This window comes from Austrofundulus limnaeus, unplaced genomic scaffold (assembly GCF_001266775.1).
Source record: "Austrofundulus limnaeus strain Quisiro unplaced genomic scaffold, Austrofundulus_limnaeus-1.0 Scaffold190, whole genome shotgun sequence".
Classification (NCBI taxonomy): domain Eukaryota; kingdom Metazoa; phylum Chordata; class Actinopteri; order Cyprinodontiformes; family Rivulidae; genus Austrofundulus; species Austrofundulus limnaeus.
Window position 1 is genome coordinate 244,501 of NW_013952592.1, and position 19,915 is coordinate 264,415.

General features: G+C 37.7%; 2 protein-coding genes across 2 annotated transcripts in view; one reads left to right on the plus strand and one right to left on the minus strand.

Moving 5' to 3' along the window:
* si:ch211-106h4.4 (MAM and LDL-receptor class A domain-containing protein 2) overlaps positions 1-5,341 on the minus strand; it is a 20,140-nt gene extending 14,799 nt beyond the window's left edge. The window contains exons 1-15 of the mRNA XM_014018332.1: positions 5,227-5,341; positions 4,970-5,098; positions 4,627-4,758; positions 4,432-4,531; positions 4,169-4,340; positions 3,490-3,703; positions 3,202-3,333; positions 2,993-3,117; positions 2,579-2,816; positions 2,233-2,501; positions 2,046-2,136; positions 1,819-1,959; positions 1,482-1,613; positions 357-490; positions 51-222 (exon numbers count right to left, since the gene is read on the minus strand). Coding sequence (XP_013873786.1) covers positions 51-222; positions 357-490; positions 1,482-1,613; positions 1,819-1,959; positions 2,046-2,136; positions 2,233-2,501; positions 2,579-2,816; positions 2,993-3,117; positions 3,202-3,333; positions 3,490-3,703; positions 4,169-4,340; positions 4,432-4,531; positions 4,627-4,758; positions 4,970-5,098; positions 5,227-5,254 — 2,209 coding nt within the window. The 5' untranslated portion in view covers positions 5,255-5,341. The remainder of the gene's footprint in view (positions 1-50; positions 223-356; positions 491-1,481; positions 1,614-1,818; positions 1,960-2,045; positions 2,137-2,232; positions 2,502-2,578; positions 2,817-2,992; positions 3,118-3,201; positions 3,334-3,489; positions 3,704-4,168; positions 4,341-4,431; positions 4,532-4,626; positions 4,759-4,969; positions 5,099-5,226) is intronic.
* Positions 5,342-8,155: 2,814 nt separating this feature from the next.
* LOC106524508 (macrophage mannose receptor 1) overlaps positions 8,156-19,915 on the plus strand; it is a 15,526-nt gene continuing 3,766 nt past the window's right edge. The window contains exons 1-24 of the mRNA XM_014018333.1: positions 8,156-8,346; positions 8,819-9,175; positions 9,410-9,580; positions 9,784-9,939; positions 10,580-10,690; positions 11,187-11,324; positions 11,454-11,630; positions 12,103-12,257; positions 12,468-12,581; positions 13,271-13,386; positions 14,439-14,587; positions 14,681-14,880; positions 15,035-15,150; positions 15,387-15,462; positions 15,566-15,719; positions 15,996-16,034; positions 16,202-16,365; positions 16,464-16,525; positions 16,831-16,931; positions 17,041-17,183; positions 18,694-18,799; positions 19,066-19,193; positions 19,493-19,537; positions 19,655-19,757. Of these exons, the coding sequence (XP_013873787.1) occupies positions 8,235-8,346; positions 8,819-9,175; positions 9,410-9,580; positions 9,784-9,939; positions 10,580-10,690; positions 11,187-11,324; positions 11,454-11,630; positions 12,103-12,257; positions 12,468-12,581; positions 13,271-13,386; positions 14,439-14,587; positions 14,681-14,880; positions 15,035-15,150; positions 15,387-15,462; positions 15,566-15,719; positions 15,996-16,034; positions 16,202-16,365; positions 16,464-16,525; positions 16,831-16,931; positions 17,041-17,183; positions 18,694-18,799; positions 19,066-19,193; positions 19,493-19,537; positions 19,655-19,757 (3,193 nt within the window). The 5' untranslated portion in view covers positions 8,156-8,234. The remainder of the gene's footprint in view (positions 8,347-8,818; positions 9,176-9,409; positions 9,581-9,783; positions 9,940-10,579; positions 10,691-11,186; positions 11,325-11,453; positions 11,631-12,102; positions 12,258-12,467; positions 12,582-13,270; positions 13,387-14,438; positions 14,588-14,680; positions 14,881-15,034; positions 15,151-15,386; positions 15,463-15,565; positions 15,720-15,995; positions 16,035-16,201; positions 16,366-16,463; positions 16,526-16,830; positions 16,932-17,040; positions 17,184-18,693; positions 18,800-19,065; positions 19,194-19,492; positions 19,538-19,654; positions 19,758-19,915) is intronic.

Genomic DNA, 19,915 nt, shown 5'->3' on the forward strand with positions numbered 1-19,915 from the left:
ATATATATATATATATTTATTTTTCACATGTCTCTTTTTGTCATTTTCACCTTCTTCAAACGTGCAGTCCATGGTGGTGTCAGGAGTACTGGTGGTGGAGGTGGGAGGGTTTGGTGTGGTGGTGAGGATGCTGCCATCACAAGACTGACCTCTGATGATGTGGATATCATCCAGGGAGAAACTTCCTGATCCCGAGGCTGGACATCGAGCTTGTAAAATAATCTGTAATATTGAATTCAGTTAACTCATTTTATATGGCAGCAATAAGAATAAAAGTTATCTCTGGGAAAAAGAAYGAGACATTTTGAAGATTAAAATGAAATCAAACATTGAGCGGAACTGGAAAAAGACTCGACCTGGTGACGACCTGATGCGCTGTACTCCACTCTGTCTTGGATCCACGAGTTATTCAGAAAGCCATTAGTGTTGAACAGCGGACGCAATTCACCCGTTTCATTGACAAATACTGTTAGCGYAATGGCTGAGGGCCCTGAAAGCACCAAAAGTAATTATAAAAAACAAACAAACAAAATGTACTCGTAGGAAGCAGGGGTGCAAAGGGTGCTACAGCACTCCTTGATGAATGTCCATATTCAGCTAAGACAACATACATTAGTGTGCATGTCTCTTCACAAATATTTTAATATGTGTGTCTAAGATCAAATAAATTCACACATTGCCCCAACAAACCCTGAACTCAAACACTTTCTCTCAGACTTGACAAAACTCTTTTTATAACAACAGATTTATTGAGGGAATAAAACAATCAAACTTCTGATAAGAGGCACGGTGCACAGTTTGATAAAGAACTGAGYGCAATAAACCTACATGAAAGAAAATCAACAGATGTGTGTGTTTTTTAAAATTAAATAATCATTTTTAKCCTCCTCTCTTGATATTGGCAAGAATTTAATTTAACCTGGTGGCTCAGTGCCGTTGCAATTTGTTAAACAGGAAGTTCATCAAACCTCTCACAGGTATTTTCTGTAACACATCCTTGACGGTTCTTTATAACAAAATGTTTCCAGTTAGCTAGTGCTTAAATCTTTATGTAAAAAGTAAAAAAGGGTAGACTTTCTGTTTGCCCATTTCTGATACTGATACCAAACACGGCTGTAATGGAAAAGATCAGAATTAGTGTCATCTTGTGCTGAGGAACTGTCACGTAGAAAACGKGTTGGATTTGTCTTTTCTTGCTGATGCAGCTTTAATAAAGACCTTTGTCGGAGCTGGATCAATAAAAAAGTCAAAGGTTTTCTGATATGAACACAACGATAGATATAAAAAGCTTTAAGGTGGAAATATTCTGCCACTCAGGACTGTATCAGTCTCTGGACAATAAGCTTGGTCTTCCTGTCTCCCTTGTTATCTCTGCTGTGACACAAAGCATCATCGGCCATTGTACTAAACTTGACCTCGCATGAAAACCTAAAATGTAATAAAACAAAGTTTAACAAAGACAAAGTAAAAATTGTACTCACTGCCTGTGGACCACCCACGAGCAGTGTGCCAAATCTGGAGGCACGCTCGATCTACGGCATCCATAAATTCACTTTCCAGACGGGCAGTTTCTTCTTTATAAGATTCAAAGGGTGTAAAATAGGCAAAGTGACCTGTGGAGACAATATTCAGAGATAATTTATCACTGTGCTTGCTCACATATATTTATATTGTGAACATTGCTTCTTTAGAACTTAACACCACGAGTAAGACTTGTTGCAACAACAACCTTAAATATACTTTTTTTTACCTTACCAATATTTTTCTCACTTTCTTCAGTATAACTTAAAGGTTTTGTTGAAAAATACAGTTGCGTACCTAAAGCAGAATTTGTTGTGTGGTCTCTTCGTGGAACCATAGAGCCATCACTTTCACCAGAGAGCCAGTCCCAGTCCACTCCAKACTCCGGTGGGGGGCTGTTCACCCAACCACAGAAGTCCATCTCAAAGTCACAAAAACCTTTGGGAGATAGAACAGATACTCCATAAACACAGCAATAATCAGCTCCTCAATGTGTTTGCTCAATGTTTGTGGCAATCAGTAACCTGTCGGGGGACAGGGGCCATTCAAGACTGTGAGGTCATCAATGGCAATATCTCTCCTTGGTCCATCTCCAGCTATTGCCTCAAAGATCACCTTTCAAAAAGAGGGACAAACTGATTTTAATTTGATTATTTAGACACAAAGCAGTTCACTACCGTCTATTACCAGATGATTTGACATTGTACCTACCTGATAGTTTGTATCATGGCTGAAAAGCGTCACTCTTCCGTGTCTCCAGTGGGTCCCCTGATCACCTCTCCTGGTCCATTTCTTGGTGGGGCTATCATGGCTTTCAGCAGTTTGAGTGTAAACACTGAGTTCACCAACTCCTCTTCCCTCCATGTAGTACCAGAACATTAGGCATTCCCCATTAGAGGGGGTGGGCTCCATCACTGCAGTCACCACAGCGCCCCTGGACCCCACAGGGTGTTTCCACAACTCAGCACTCAGGTAATAACCTGCACACGTGAGACATTATGGCACAAAGTGGCAAGCACAGATCAGCTGCAGACTCTTATCTCACAGGGCTGCAAACCTTGCTCTGTCCCCAGAGTGTGATCTTTGATGGGACCCGAAGAGTTGGCTGGTTGGGATATCCCAGTAATGCGGTTCCAGCTGAAGTCTGTGGATGGCTGGGGCTGCAGGCCACAGAGGGAGCCCTGGAAGGTGCACTCCCTTTCAGGCGGACAGGAACCGTTTACACTGGCAGACACTAGGATGTCATCAATGGCTATGTTCCCTTGATTACCTCCCACCACAGCTTCTATAATAAACTGAAGAAGAGTTTGATTCAATTAACATTTGACCATATAAAGCCAAAAAGTGGGTAAAGATCATTCACAGAGCACGTTTCAAGTGGAAGGCAAAGAGTTTTTCTTAAGAAATGCATAAAACCATCAATTTAAATAATCTTGCCACCACCAAACAACACATGGGTCTATAAAAATACCTGAATTGGTTTGTCACTGTTGAAAGTAAGATCTGCAAATCGCCATTTATTTCCCTGGGTTCCACTTCGCATCCAAACAACTGTTTCGGGCTCACCAAAGCGCTTCGCAATAAACTTCAGCGAGCCTAAATAGACACAGCATTTTGCACATCAAAAAAAGTAAAACGTTCTGATGCATTTTGTTTCAAGAACAGAACTGGACCACGTACCAATGCTGTTTCCAAATATGTAGTAATAGAAGCTGACACATATGGTTTGACCTGCAGGTTGAGGGAAGCTGATGAGACGAGCTGTTGATGAAATACTCGTGCCRTAAGCAGTTTGGATCAGCATAAAGTAGCCTGTGGGAAAAAAAACCCCTGAGTGGTCAAAAACTTCATTTGATTCATAACAGCAGTAAAAACCAGTAGTCAACTTCAGTGTCATTCTAACTGAATTCACATATTTGGGTGATAATTCAACTAACAGGAATTCCGTCTTAGGAACCGGATTCTCACCGTTTCCAGTAACATCTTCATACCACCCATTAGTTCTCTTCCACTTCAGACTAGCTGAGTAGTCGTGGTACCACGAACAGGTATCCTTTTCAAAATCACACGACAGACGATCTGACCCGTCTGGGATGTCTTCCTCTCCACAGTTCTCAAAGCTGATGTCATCCAGCATGACATCCATGGAGTCCAGAAATGAAGAACTGAATAAAAACACCAGCTGTACAAAAGAAAACCCAAAAAAACTGCATTTGTTTTGAGAAATCAATTTGAATTATTGACATTTTAATTGTTTTTGGCTATGTTGGTCATTTCTTCACACACCTTTTGAGCTAATAGAACAGTTTRTTAGAGGTTTGTTTGACTTTAAAGCAAATTTATTGAGGATTGTCAACAAATGATTGGATTTCCTTCTTTTATTGTTTTTGACCTCATGAGTCTTTATGATAGGAAATGCTTTGCAAAGTAATAAAATTTATTATGCTTTATTGTTTCCTCAAGTKAAAATACGTAATGAAGCACAAAAAGCCGTGTTAGGATCAGTTAAGATGACAATGATGTGAAGTTAAACAACATTACATGTATGTAAGGACATAAATCACCTGCAGGTGGAAAAAAAAGTAACAGTTTTTGAAAAAATGGGATATGTGTATGAGTTAAAGACACGTGTAGCTCCTTCACCAACCTTGTAGCCTCCTGGCAAGTTACCAACAAAAGCTGTGGCATTCTCCCAGCCGTTTGTCTGGCTCTTAGAAATCTCTAGCAAATCTTTCTCTTCTCTGCCTCGGACCGTTTTTACATGAAGTGTTGATAATGATATTGATGAAGGTTTGGGGTCATATATGTGGTACCAAAAGCTGAAATGTATATTAAATAAGCAATTTTTGTTACAGAATACACAAGTTTCTTGACTGTGAAACAGACACAATAAATATTGGTTCTAATTACCTGATTTGACATCCTAGACCAGCTGTGTGATTTACAGAATACTCCAAATAAGCATATGAAAACATATCTCCTTGTKTACCATCTATATGCATGACGTGTCCTGTGTCCAGTCAACAAACAAAGAAACGTTATAAAGATCCTCATTTGGGTCTTTATTCAATAGAGCTTTGATTACATTTCAACAATTGTGATTACCCCAAGGGCTCCCTGTGGTGTGATCCAGTCCTGGGATGGAGGTAATGTTTGCCATCTGCCAGCTCCATCTGTAGTTATGTGAGCCACTGGTGTCCTTCCATCCACAGGTGTGATCTTCAAAGTTGCATGAGCCTTAATAATAATTAAAGAACACGTGATGTTGAGTTTAGAGAGTGCAAATTGCATCGAAACTTGTGTTTTTTATTAAAACATTTACGTTGTAAAATTAAAGTGTAATCTGCTCTGGACACAGTCATTCAAGCGCACCTTATCAGGTACACGTTATTAAATGCAAAGCTGGGGATTTTGCAATGTAAGTGTGATGCGGAAAAGACAAACTTACCACAAAACTCCTCATCTGAACCATCTTTGCAGTCCTTCTTAAAATCACAAACGAGTCGAGCAGGAAGACATTCTCCAGACGTGCAGCTAAAGTTCCCATCAGGACAACAGGACACGATGGCCAGCAGTACTGTAACAAGTTTCACCACAAAGAGATGCAAAAAAAAAAAAAAAACAATTAACAACTTCACCTTCTTCTGATTTGTAGAACCTGTAGCATGAATTATTACAGAGATATGAATTAAATTTAACTCCTACCTGACAGCAACACAACTAAAACTTTCATCTCTGAATAGTCTAAACACAGAAAAAAAAAACAACTCAAAAAGACACAAGATTCTTAAAGCATGATGACTTGCTAACGCTCAAATTCACAGTTTGTGCTTGAATTAGCAGAATGACATCTCTATTGCCTCATCTGAGAGTCTTTATCTGAAAATTCAAGCTTAAAGTCCATCGTGCACTCCATAACCTCCTCCTTTTTTCACTTTACTGCACGTCTCATTTTTACAGACAAACGGGACTTAAGATCAGAGTGACCGATTTATGATCCAGATAAGAGAACCAAAATTTGCAACATTCTGCTCCAAAAACATTTTTTTAATTTACAAATTTTAAGGCATTTTAGTAAAAGTCTAAGTGGATGAAGTGAATAATTTGTCTTTTAATAATTTGACATTTTATCACTGTAGTCAGCGGTTTTATTACTCAGGTAAATGCTGCAGTGGCTCTTAAAATAAATCTTATCTGACTTTCAGGAAGTATATCAGAATACCATGAAAAAAATGATACAATATGTTTCAAAAGCACTTTTCAAATCAGAGTTGTACATAAAACGTTTTACTCACAGATATAAAACAGGTAGAAAGTCTGAAGAGCCACAACGTCTCTGTTTAATATCTTTAAATCATATGTGTTACTAACTATATGGATYATGTTTGAGTTGATCAAGTAAAATAATACTATAAAGTATATAAAACACAAAGCTAACAAAAAAGTCCACCTGTTTTTTTCTTTTAATAAAGCAACCCTGATTTATTTGTACTTGAGTTGACATAGAAACTGATAACTAAAAATCACAAGTAAATCAGTTTCTGCATGCAGAAATGTCACTTTGTCATCATCATACAGGTGCATCGACTTAGGTTTTAAATGGCCTTTTTTATGTTTCTTGTTTTATACAATGAGATACAGGCTTAACTGTGAAGCRTGTTGACACAAGTTAATCACGTCTCCTTTGGGGTTTCCTTGGATTTATTTGAAGAMCTGTCTCAAACTAATCTTGCAAGAGGGTGAAGTTGGTTAATATTATGCCAAATATTTGTTGTATGTTCAAAACTCCTGTACCGCTTTATGTTTGGCAGACTTTGCTTTGCGTGTGGCGTAATTTAGCATGTAGCTAAATCTAATTATTTCTTTCCTAGCMTTGAGTTTTACTGTTGCAGAAGCCCCACACAGGCCTCGAGGATTCATATTTCAGCACGTCTGCCTCAAAAACAGAGAGGATAACCAAAGAGGAAGTGAAAACAAAAAATGCTATAAAATGTAAAGGAAAAACTGGACATCTGAATTTCTCCACTCTAATACAGGATGTCGTGTTGCTTCACTCAGAGTGAACACAATGTTCTTGCCATCAGCAACAATAAAAATGTCAGGAACAAGATATCTAACTTCATGAGTAATTGAAGACCTTTTATAATTGATTTGTTGTGTTTTTTCAGTTGCTCAAGAGGGGAAACATCTAACCACAAATACAGTAACAACATGCAATTACAATRTATACTGTATATTTAATTTTAAAACTGTTGTATCATGAGGAATTATTACAAAATGTTTTTGTTCATACTGATGCAGTTTTCAACTGTTAAGTTTTTTAAAGGTTCCATTAAAATATTTCACGATATTTCTACACAATAAATGATTGYGAAACAATGTTCCTGTGCTCAGAATTCTTGTTTAATTAACAAATCTTAGCCAAGTTCTGATATTCAACTGTTTTTGGGACACAGAGGAGTTTACGATCAGACCAAAAGAAACCTTGAATCATCAACACTCCACCATCGTGCTTGACAGTACAGGAAGTTTTTTTTTTCTTTTTTACTAAATATAACTTTGTGGTTAAATAACTCCCCTTTGGTCATTTAGTCAGTGTTAATGTGTGAAAAAACGTTTTCTTCATTTCTTCAAATCACACGTTTCTTGATCATTCATTTCTCAGCAATCTGTAGCAACAGAGATGAAGCTCTTTAACATTTTGACCATTACTGATAAAAACCTCAGGGATACTTTTAGTTTAACACAGCTGAATGCTCCAAAGTAACACATAAATATCTGCATTTACGCTCCCTAATAATCAGATGATTTATGAGTTGCAGTATCTGGGTGCTAGAAATCCTTATGGTGTAAGCAGAAATTGTATCTTCTTTATTTTATAAAATTGTTCTACATTCTGATTTCATTTTGTTGTGGGTTTATTTCCTAATTATTAAATAAAAGACTCAAACATTGACAGCTGAAGTGATTWATTTTGGAGACAATGCAGTTTCACATAATTTGGACAGCCTTGAAATTTGTCTTTGCATGACAAATAAGCCTGTTTTCATAACATTGGTTTACATTTTAATTAAATGTTGATGGTGTAAAATGAATTTAATTGGATATAACTTCCTAACTTTAACATGAAAGAAGAGCCATATCAATGTCTATGAAAATTATAAGCTCATATTTAATAATTTCTTTTCAAAAGTAAAAACCAGAAAGCRTCTGAAAAAATCTTGAACTAATTCACAGAATTAGAAAAACTCATTACCTGAATGGAAAATTGTTATTTATTTACATGTTTGGTAAAAACCCAGGCAAATTATTTTTATTACTTGTGAACTCTAAACCTACATTTCTCAGGATTTTTGTGATTTCCTGTATTTTGCATTAAAGGCATGGATTTTTCTTTACCCTAAACTTTTCAGACTTTGTTTTAGTCAATGAATGGAAAGTAACTGAAACCTTTTTTTTAGAGTGTGGCATCAGTGCAAAAAGCATGTTTGTGTATGTGTTTGCGTGCATGTTGCCCCTGCTTCCTTCCTTCCTAACTGCCCCCCTCTCTTGCTTCTTTTTTTCCCTACCAGGGGCAAAATGCTGAAATGTGTCATTCTGAAACATGACAGTTTCTCAATGAAAAGGGGAAAAAAGAGGAGAGCATGTCAGTGTACTGTTGACTCCCTCCTTGTCATGTTCACACTCTTACATCCTTTGCCTGCAAAGCGTGGATGATGTCTGCTGCTTCGAGACTTAGAAGGATGTTGACTCCAAGGATAACTCTTGCAACCTTTGTGCTCCTCATTCAAACATCTCATTACTCAACGGCAACTAATGCTAATGGTGAGTATTTTCATGCAACGCTTGTTTTCATTGCTTTTGATGGTCTTGTCGTGCAAAATCATTTTGTTTTGCACCAAATCACTGAAACATCTTTGTGCAGGAAGTGATTGCAATCCTAATATTTTCAGCTTTTGGGGGTAATTATCTGCAGCATTAATTCTGTGCAAAATAAACAAGAAAATTACAATCACATTTTAATGAAGTTCTAACTTTAAAATGACCATGCTTCTATGAATTATTGCAATACTTTGAACAAAGAGGCTTTATAGTAGAAAAAAGTGGTTGATGTCAAAAATAATGAAAAACAAGCGCTAAAATGAAAATCTAATTTGTATTTTACACTTTTTTTAAAACATGCATTCAAGAAAAATGCAAAAAAATAATTCTGAATATCAGATTTTGTGCACAGGCAGGTTTTTCAAATTCAATTAATGCTCTGGTTTGAAGCTTTAACAGAAGTTTTACATTGCAGATTCCCCATTTACACTTGTGAACAAGGCYACTGGGTTTTGCTTGGTGAAGAGATCTTCCCGTTGCCAAGACATTCGCTGGACAACAGGCGACCGGCTTTTTGTGACTTCGACCAAAAAGTGCATCGGAGCGCAGGGCAGAAATGTGGGGAGTGAAGTGAGCCAATATGACTGCGACGAGAAAAGCTCACTGCAGAAGTGGGAATGCATGAATGGAACAGTGCTCGCTCTCAAAGGCCAGCAGTTATTCATTGAAGTTAGAGACGATGAATCAGTCATGCTCTCCAGAACTATTGGGCCAAATAACCACCTTACAATCCCAGGCACAGCAAGCGGTGCCTGCACGAGAACATACAGAGGTACATGCATTTGCATTGAGAGTGGAAGTGTGTGCAGCCACATAAAAGCAAAAAAACAAGACATGACAAAGATGGAAACAGTTTAGTTCTTGTTTTTTGGGAGGCTGCTGTGAAACACATTCACTCTTTTTTCTCTCACTTCATTGGTCTTTATATTTAAATGCAATTTTATCCCAATTTAAATTTTGATTCCAGGTCCACATTTACTTGATGAACTATTTGTTTCCCCTGCAGAACATTATACCATCGGTGGGAACTCTTTTGGCAAGATCTGCATGTTTCCCTTCATGTACAAAGACCGATGGTTTGCAGACTGCACTACGTTCGACTCCAAATCGAAGCGCAACTGGTGTGCAATTGAGACCAAATATGAGCACGAACAATGGGGATACTGCCCAACTTCGTGTAAGTTTGTCAGCTTTGAACCTCAGGCACACATGAAGAACAACATTCTGATAAAAACACACAACATGCTCCTTTGGTCTTTGGTACATATTGAACTTGAAAACACTACAAACCTAATGTATTATTGTCACACAGAAAACAGGAAGTTATTTTTTTATTACTAAACTATTTGAAAGAGTTATTTTTTTTCTGTGACTATTTAGCCACTGAACACTGGACCAAAAATGTTGTCACCGGAGCGTACTATCAGGTGAACGCGCAGTCAGTTCTGACCTGGGCTCAAGCTGACACCAGCTGCAAACAGCAGGCCGCTTCTTTGGTCAGCATTGTGGATCCTGCTGAGAAGGCCTTTGTCACAGGTAATGTGCCATCTACTGGATGTTTAAGGGGCACCAGGACTGACACACAAGCAGAAGTTAACCACTTGTTTCACATGGGTTAATTCCCATATTGCACAATAAGACACACATTTTTGTTCTGTGGATATCTCCAGTCTCCACAAACATTGACTGCATTGAGTTAAAACTCGTCATTTCTATTTGTTCTACCTTTTTTTTGCTTAATGCTCAAAAACTTTGTTAACTTTCATCTTAAATAACATAATTAAAAATTAATGATGAAATCCCTATCGGTTAATTTCACACACTGATCTAAATTCAAGCATAATGTCCAGGCTGACATAAAAAATTAAAATGTATCAAAATGAGTTAAGTTAACATTTGAGATGATTTTTTTTGTAGATGCTTCAAAACCCTTTCCATTTCTAGTTCTCTACGAAAAACAGCTCATACAAGGACAAAACTGTTACAAAAACAAAGTTCATACTAAACCATGCATCAGTAAAAACAAGAACTTTTTCTTAAAATTTTCTAAAGCCTTATAATCTTTACAKATCTTTGTTGTTGTGTTGCAGAACTTATGCTTAGAACTTAAAAAGAGGAACAATGTATTTATTCTGGTTTCTTTTCCCCACTTCACTTTAAAAACACAAACACTCAGCACTACTGGATTCAGGGAGAAACAAACTCTGGATCGGGTTAGTTTTGGACCCAGAACATGGCTGGCAGTGGACTGATGGGAAGCCTGTCCGCTATCTAAGATGGGATACTGGTGAGTTTTTACTCTGAGCAAATGAGTTGTTGACAAAAGAGAAAACTATTGAGAACCGTGTGAATTCTGTGCTGTAGTAAGGCAGGAAAAGTGAAAGATCAGTTTCAGCTTTTTCTAAGACAAAAAATTATTTCTGGCAGAGATGAAGCTTTTACATTCACACAGAACCCATGAACATGAAAATTATGATATTGCCAAATATTTATAGTGAAATGCTTTCATTGCATGTTGTCTTATTAAATATGAACATCCACCAGGAAGGGCTGAGTGTGCTTCCCTCCAAACCCCAACTTCCTGTGGTCATGACTATAGAATTAGTATGTACTGGATATCATTCTGTGACTAAAAATGTAACTAGAAACACCCAGTTGTTATTTAATTCCAAATCTGAATTTTATAAAAGTCCATTTTGTAATTATCAAAGTGTTGATGKGAACTGCTTTACCCTACCCTTGAAAAAAAGCAAATTTCAAGTAACTCATTGATTTTATTTTAGGAAATCCACTTCCCAATCCTGGACACAGCTGTGCCGTTCTGGATGTTTCTGGCCAGTACAAATGGCAGAGTTCATCCTGCTCCAAGAAAATGGGCTACATTTGTTACAAAGGCGGAGACCTGCCAGCTCCTCAGCAAAGTACAGAACATCTTCCCACTTTACTTGTTTTGTTTCTTTTTTTTTTTTTGCTTTTGACCGGCTGCTGTAGGAACTTATTTAAAAGAGAAGCAGTGTGTGACATCACTCTATGTTTGTTCTTTTCATTAGTTGAGCAAGGGTTTTGCTCAAACCCTTGGATCCCATACAACGGCCATTGCTTTCACCTTCAKCGTGCCGTTCAGACTTGGCCTGATGCTCAGAGAGAGTGCCGYAAGGAGGGAGGCGATCTCGTGAACATCCGCAATGTGGAGGACCAAAGCTTCGTCATTTCTCAGCTCGGTTATGGTACGTTACAATCCTGACAAGGGCAGATATGTAGAACTTCARCTGCATTACAAAACCTAACATGGTACAACAACACAACAAATACAAATAGGAAAATGATTACTTGTTTACAGACTTTTTTGCATTATTCTTTAGTGTGGAATTTAGCATTTACAATTAAGATTAAAAAACTAGTATCAAAACAAAAAAATATTTCCAATCAGACTGCTTTTGTAACATCCATGTCCTGCTGATAGATAACATTTTAGCTCTTTCCTCCTAAGAAGTCATTAAACAGTCAGTGATAACTTGTGCTAAATGACCTCCCCCACCCCYAACCCAACTCACTCAAACCAGATGCCTACTTGAAACAGTTGCATATAATTCTTGCCTGTTTACAAGTCTTGAAAAGAGGAAAAAGGCAAAACACARCATGACATTTACCCCCACCTTTCTTATGAAGAGGGCATTTATTTGATTCTTTTTTCCACAGCGTCCRCAGATGAGCTTTGGATTGGACTGAATGACAGGACCACAGAAGGCCTTTTTGACTGGAGTGACCACTCCACTGTCACCTTCACCAGCTGGGAGTTTGGAGAACCAACTGTCTCCTCTGAGGATGAAGACTGTGTTCTCATCAGAGGGAAGGTAAGGAGCATCAGAGTATACAGTCATTTTAACATATGCTATTTAGAAAATATAATATATATTCAATAAATAGTGGGGTTTTTCATTGATGTGTTTATATTTTAGCTCCAAACTGTCTATTGAAACAATTTGTCCAATTGTCGTTGGGTTGTTTGTGAAACTAAATCCACTAAAGAAAAAAAAAGCAAATGCATTTTCTTTTTCTTGCAGAATGGGAACTGGGCCGATCGCTCATGTGCAGAAAAGCATGGATTTATTTGTATGAAGCAAAGTTCYACTGAAAGAACTGGAGATGAAGTGGAGATGGACATTGGCTGCAAAGCTGTGAGTGAATTATCATTGKTGTGATTAAAATGACTCTTTTGTTCTCAAAACAACTGATTACAGAATCTGGCTCTCCCCTACAACGGCCTTGATCTGTTGACTAAATCCTTCCTGGCTGGATTACGTCGATAAGGCTCTGCCCCATACCTTCCCCMCTCCTCTCACCCRTCTAATCTGGCTGYTGAGCAGGTTGAGGGCCACACAGAATGAACAGTTCAATCAATATTCTGAACTATGGCTGTGCTGGTTTTGGAGACTGGATTCTTTGGGCCCCCTAAATCTCACTTMTTCCTCTGGCTAATAAATCTGCGCTATGTAGAGGCTTTTTTTTCGTAAACACCATAGTGTGTCACAGTGTTGATATAATAGGATGTTTTTGTTTTTTTCCTCTTCTTCCCTTGTGTGGTWTTTTTTAGTTTTTCTGTTGTTCTGTTGTTATGGTAGCGCAACTGTGTCTTGCTCCATGACCGGTCTTAACCGCCCCCTCCCCACTTCCCTGAATGTACAGCACCTTGTGAATTTCTTTCTGCGAAAGGCGCTATATAAATAAAACTTTACTTACTTACTTACTTACTTACTTACTTAATAAAAGTTGAGAATTTACTGCACATAGAAATAAGGCTGTTTTAAAAAACAGATGTCCATTTTTAAAACAATTTCTTTTAATCAGCGTCTTAATTATTTTGCAGGGTTGGAGAAAACATGGCTCTTACTGCTACTTTATTGGAACTGAGACAAAAACCTTTGATGAAGCTAAAGAAGACTGCAAGAGGGCAGACTCCTACTTGGCTGATGTCTCAAATGGGTAAGAATATTTTGTCTTTTCAAAAAAATAAAATCAACTTTTAAATAGATTTGCATGACATTGTACCTAGAAAAACACGTCTAAAAACATGAACTTGTCTGTGCCTGAACCATAAAAAGTAACACCGGAAGAGATTTCCAACCCAAACAATCACAACTCTAACTTTTTACGTTATTATGATTTTTGTTTTTATCTTTTGCAAGATTAAACAAAACAGTGATCAGAAATGTCTTCTTTGTTCAGTTGTTCCCTCTTCAGGGAGTCATCCTCCTCTATCTTGGTCTGTCTTCAGCATCCTTTTTCCTCATACAAGCTACCTCCATGTCCTCTCTAACTGCATCCATATATCCAGTGGTGGGCACAGTTCCCCTAAAGCACTAAAGCACTAATAGGGGAACTATTAGTGAACTGTTCTTGATTAGTGGTTTTGCTATTTTTTAAATTCATTAGKGTTAGRKTTARCKCAWATGTGTGTCAATTATCTACAAGGTCATGTGTCAAACTCCAATTTGGCCCACCAAGGGCACTAAGTGACAATATTCTGCACACAGTAAAYATTGTCTCATGTTGACACTGARGAATGTTCCATGTCTCAACTGGGCTATATTAGTAAATTAGAATTAGCTGTTACTAAATTCTTCAGTGCGTTAGTGCTTTAGAATTACGGGACATAAATATTTGAGTTAGTGTTTTGGGGCTAGTATAACTAATATTTAGATTAGTGCTGCCTACCACTGCATTTTGGGCTTCATTTTTATCATTTTATGGTCTTTTTTTAGCATCCTTCTACCAATATACCCACTATTCCTCCTCTGGACATGTCTAAACCATCTCAGTCCAGTCTTTCTAACTTAATCTCCTAATCGTTCAACCTGTGGCGTACCTCTGATGATCTCACTCCTATTTTTATCCATACGTCACTCCCAAGGAGAACCTCAGTATCTTCAGCTTCCATTTCAGTAACTGACCTTTCTGTCRGTAGTGTCTCCTCACTGCTGGTCTCCTCACTGAAGAAACAAGATCATTTTGAACTTTTCTAACTGTATCTACAGGGTGGATAATGCCTTCCTTGTGAGCCTGGTGGGACTGAGACCAGAGAAACACTTCTGGCTTGGACTCTCAAACCAGAACAACATTGATGTTTTCGCGTGGACCAACTCAGAGTCTGTCAGATTTACTCACTGGAACGCTGGGATGCCAGGTACAGAAACGTGTGCAAGCCCAACCTTCCATTAAAAGCACAGCYAAAYGAATCCCAACAAACAATGTTTGACGTCTCCCTACAATATCACAGGCTACCAGCAGGGCTGTGTTGCCATAGCCACTGGGATTTCAGCCGGACTCTGGGATCTGCTGCCCTGCACCAATCAGGAGAAATACATCTGCAAACACATGGCCGAGGGGGCCGTTGCAACAGTGCCACCACCGACTCAGCTGCCTCCCCAGTGCGCAGAAGGCTGGAATCGAGTGGGAACAAGGAACATGTGCTCGAAGGTGAAAACAAGTCACAACCTTTAACCTACGGACAAAACAAAAGACAAACAATTTTCACTGGAGAGATCTGTCACAGCTGAATGACGCAAACCCAACTTGTATCCCCTTGTCTCTTCTTTCATCTATTTCAACCGAAACTCGTCTCGTCTTTAAGTTCTTCACAGGTCCGAGGTCACACGAGAAGACCTGGTTTGAGGCCAGAGATTACTGCAGGGCCATCGGAGGAGATTTACTGAGCATCCACAGCACAGCTGAGCTAATGGTGAACCAGTAAGTACGAGTTATGTGCTGCTGTAAACTAAAGCTGCTTAACAATTTATATAGAAGTATATGTTACAATGATGACGTCAAAGAAAGAATTGAGTATAAAACCTGAAAGTCAGGTAGAAATTTATGCTGTTATTCAGATTTTAATTTTATTGTTAAGATTTATGAGAAAATATTAACACTGCACACTTTAAGGGAAAGGGAAAGGTCAACATCTCATTTTATTTTATTCCTTACAGCCGAAGTGGTAGRGGTTGGATTGGACTTCATGTTGCAGATCCAAACACTGGTTTTACTTGGAGCGATGGAAGCCCGGTCAGTTACTTCATTCTGGACCAACAAATAATTCTTCCTTATTTTAGACCATAAATATTAAATACAAATAAAAAAATGTGATCTTATTGTGTTTGATTTCCAGCTTAACTTCCAGCACTGGCAGGAAGGAGAGCCAAACAATTTTAACAACGATGAATCTTGTGGCGAATTCACGATGCACAGCTGGGATGAAATCGGACTGTGGAACGACCTGAACTGTGAGAGTTACAATGACTGGTTCTGTCAGATCCGTGCAGGTACAGATGAGAAAACACTCAAGCTGTCTCTTTGAACGATAAAATGGTTTTATACTCACATCGTGAGAATCAGTTTTGCTAAACATGTCAAAAAGTTAACAAAACAGTTTTTTGGCTCTTGTGCAAAGTTTGATTTGAGGTCCATACCTCTGCTTCACTTACATCTTTTTTACATTATTCATGCCACTGTCCTTTTTGTATGATTACTATGGTGCAAAGAGCAATCAGACACATGTTGCCTCATTTATTTTCTCTTTCTTGTTTGTGTGTTTACAGGAGTAACCCCTAAACCAGCTCCTAATGATACAGCTGCTGGTAAGCTTACTTTAACGAATCACGGCTCATTGAAATCGGTAGATATTCAAAACAAAACAGACTTGAATGACAGGATTAACCTATTAGGGCAGCATTCTGTTGATTCATTGTGCAGTCGTTGAAGTTGAGGTCCAATGGAATTTTGCATTGCCTTAACTCCCATGCAGATTTTAATACGACTGCGGATGGTTGGATACTGTGGAGAGGAAAACAGTATTTTATTAACAGAATGGCGAAGTCGATGGAAGAAGCTCGCCACTTCTGCCAGCAGAGACACGGTGACCTGGCAGTGATCAACAGTAAAGAAGAAAACATTTTCATATGGAAACAGGTGGGCGTTGTTGCCCTCCAACACACGCAAAGTTTAGTAACAAAAAAGTGATTTTTCATTGCTTTTTTATTTTTAATTTTTTCCATGTGCACTCATAGATCTCCAGAAGCTATGGATCCTATTACATAGGTTTGTCCGTGGATCTTGATGGGTCATATTGGTAAGTAAAATCAAACACCACAAASATAAAACAATTTGTTGGTTCTAAGATGGATATTTAACTTTTGAGGAGCACTTGAAATGACCCACAAGGTCTCCGTTTTAAAATGAAGACCTCTGGGATCATTTTGACCAAAGGATAATTAGGGGAGCACCACTTTTATAGGGGCCACCCTTTTGGTGCCCCTGTCACCAAACTTCACCTCCCTAAAGCTTTTTATTAGAAACTGGACAAAAAAGCTAAATAAAAAAAGTACAAACAATTTCTTAACCTCTTATTTTAAACCAACATGTCTGTCATTTAAGGTGGTTGGATGGTACTTCAGTCACATATAAAAGATGGGATGAGAATCAGCCGAACACTGAGGCGTTTGATGAGAACTGTGTCGCRATGAGTTATCACATGGGTGAGTTAGAACGTCACAAGTTCTCAGATTAAAGTAGGATTAGAAAACAGATGAAGATATCTGTGTGAAGATGAGTACACCACTCTCTGAATCTTTGCTGGTCCTACAGGTTACTGGCGCACTTCCAATTGTGGAAGAGAGTTTCAGTCCATTTGTAAGCGAACGACCGTTCCAGCTGTGAACACCACYGCAGCCCCAACGAGCCCTCCTAAAGGAGGCTGCCCAAACTTGTGGACCAAGTTTGGCTCAAAGGTAACGAAGTCACTGTCAGCTTGTAAATGTTTGTGTTTGTTTGCAAAACAGTTAACATATAAAAAAAGCTTCTAAACTCAAAGGATGAACAAGTGTGAGTTGATACAGAGACAATTTAACATGTTAGATATTCAGATGTTAGCAGTACGTCACCAACACATGATGTCTCAATAATTGTCAGTTGTARATAGGATCTCCTCATTTCTTCAGCACACACTGCACACTATCCAGGATGGCACAAAAACTGGACAGAAAAGATGCAAAAAAGCTGTCAAAAATYCAAAGAAAACTTTTAAAGACCTAATTTGAATTGAAYGAAGCCTGGAAAACTGTTGATCAGAACCATTGTCAAAATGACAAGAAAGTCCTGCAGGTCTTTAAAGCATAAAAAGGGTAGCTTTTAATTTTTTGCAGAGTACTTCACAGAGCAGGGATTCTTAAACTTTTTACCTCAAAAAAGATAAATGCCTGTGACCCCATCTATTGTCGATTTGGATATACTAATAGCTTTAAAGAGGACTTTAAGAAAACAGTTTTCACTAACACAGTACTTATTTTTTTTATTTTTGATAAAGATTTTTTTCTTTTTGAAACAAGTCAGGTAAATACCTTAACACTTTTTTTAAATACAAGTTTATATCCAGAGGTTATCTGAGGACGCAGATTTTGGGTTTCATGACTCACTCTTGCTGAGCGCTTCATAAATTATAGGTTACAAAGTTCATCAAAATAATGAAGCGACCTAAACTACACTGCTGTGRTGTATTGTGTTGCATGCAARGTTAAAGTGCCCATGGTGTCAAATTTTTGTATGAATGCGTTTTTGAAAAGATGACAKTGATAAAATATTGCAAAATAAATTTCATGCCACTAAGATGAACAGTTGTTGAGATATTTGCTTGTAGAGTAACAGGAAGTGATGYCAAAGGAAAATGTCTGAATGTGAACAGAGCGTTGCTACAACAGCCAAAAACACAGACTGTAGAGAACAATCTGATGTTTCTTTAGATTATTTCACTATCAGAGAGMGATGAAGAAGAGTCAAAGTTCAAATAATAATGTTTCATTAAACAAAGACCAGAGAGTTTTCTTTGTTGAAAAAAACTCCTTTGATGTCACTTCCTGTTTCACTTTGACTGAGTCAAGTTCAAAAGACAATATGCCAGTTAAGGGGCAAAATGGGTAAAATCGTGTGTATTATTCCAACTTTTTCAAATTTAAAGATGTTCTCTTTGACTTTTTGTATTTGAAGAATATGCATGTCACATGCACTTTAAAGGTCACTATAAACATTCCATGAAACAAAAAATATGGGTAAAATCGTGTGTATTATTCCAACTTTTTCAAATTTAAAGATGTTCTCTTTGACTTTCTATATTTGAAGAATATGCATGTCACAKGCACTTTAAAGGTCACTATAAACATTCCATGAAACAAAAAATATGTGTATTAATTGATATATATAAATTTGTTGACAGTTTTTTCCATGTTTTTTCCATGTTTTTCACAGTGTTATAGGATGATAAGTGACCGCAAAACMACATGGGAAGATGCACGACAACAGTGCATCAGTCTGCAAGCCAACTTAGCCTCCATTCCCACGAGACAAGTGCAAGGTTCATTCCATTTCTCTATTTATGTTTTTATAAGGACATGTATTTATACAGAAAAACTGTACTGATCACATGGGACAGTTTTGCTTTAAAAAAAGTTGAATGCACTTTGTGTAGYTATTCAAAATTTGTTTATGAATTTAAAAAAATCCATTTATTGTATTAATATTTCATTGGGATCATGTTGCTTAATTTGGTACGTTATTGTTTCTTTCATTATACTGAGGGTATTGTAACAGTTTAACTATATCTGTCTTTAACCTTTGCAGCCCTTTTAACCATGAAAATGCTCGAGGTACCAAATACTGATTTGTGGATTGGCTTGAACAGTCTAAAACAAGAAGGATTTTTCTGGACTGACGGAAAAACACGACAATACACCAACTGGGGTTATTCTGTAAGTACACACAGAAATCAGATTAATGTTATTTTCCCCTTTTTCTATGTTTTAACACTGAAATATTGTAATCAGTACATGAGAAACATAACTTTAAWATTTGAAAGTGGGTTGTGGTAGCTCAGTGGTGAGAGCTGTGGTCTAATAATCCTGAGGCTGCAGGTTTGAGCCCAGTTTACTCTGGTTGGAGCACCTGGCATTTACCAATTACCAAATTTTCAGTTCAGGTTTGCTTGCTGCAGAAAGTAACAGCTGAAAAGGAAAAACATTTAATGTTTTGATCAATTTTTGTCTTGCAGAAAAATCAACGTCGTCCTGGATCATTTTATCAAAGATGGAATGAGGTAAAAGGRAAAAAAATGAAGTTGAACATGCGTGGAACATTTTTGTGTGTGATCAGATAAAATTATGTAAATGGTCAATTTGAAAGTAATGCTGAAACTTTTATGACTCGTATCCAGGAAGACTGYGTGGTGATGACCAGTAAGCCTTCTTTTGGGATTGGTAAATGGTTGATTAAGTCCTGCAATGACACCAATGGATATATCTGTCAAAGGAATGTGGGTAAGTTACTCCCTTTATCGTTTTTGTTTGAGCTTTGATATRAAAGAAACAAAGTTCAGTGTTAGAGAAAATATTTCACTGCATTGCTTTGCATAAATTGAATAAATTCCAATTGCAGTCCAGATTTCTCTGATATATATATTTGGGCGGCTGTGGCG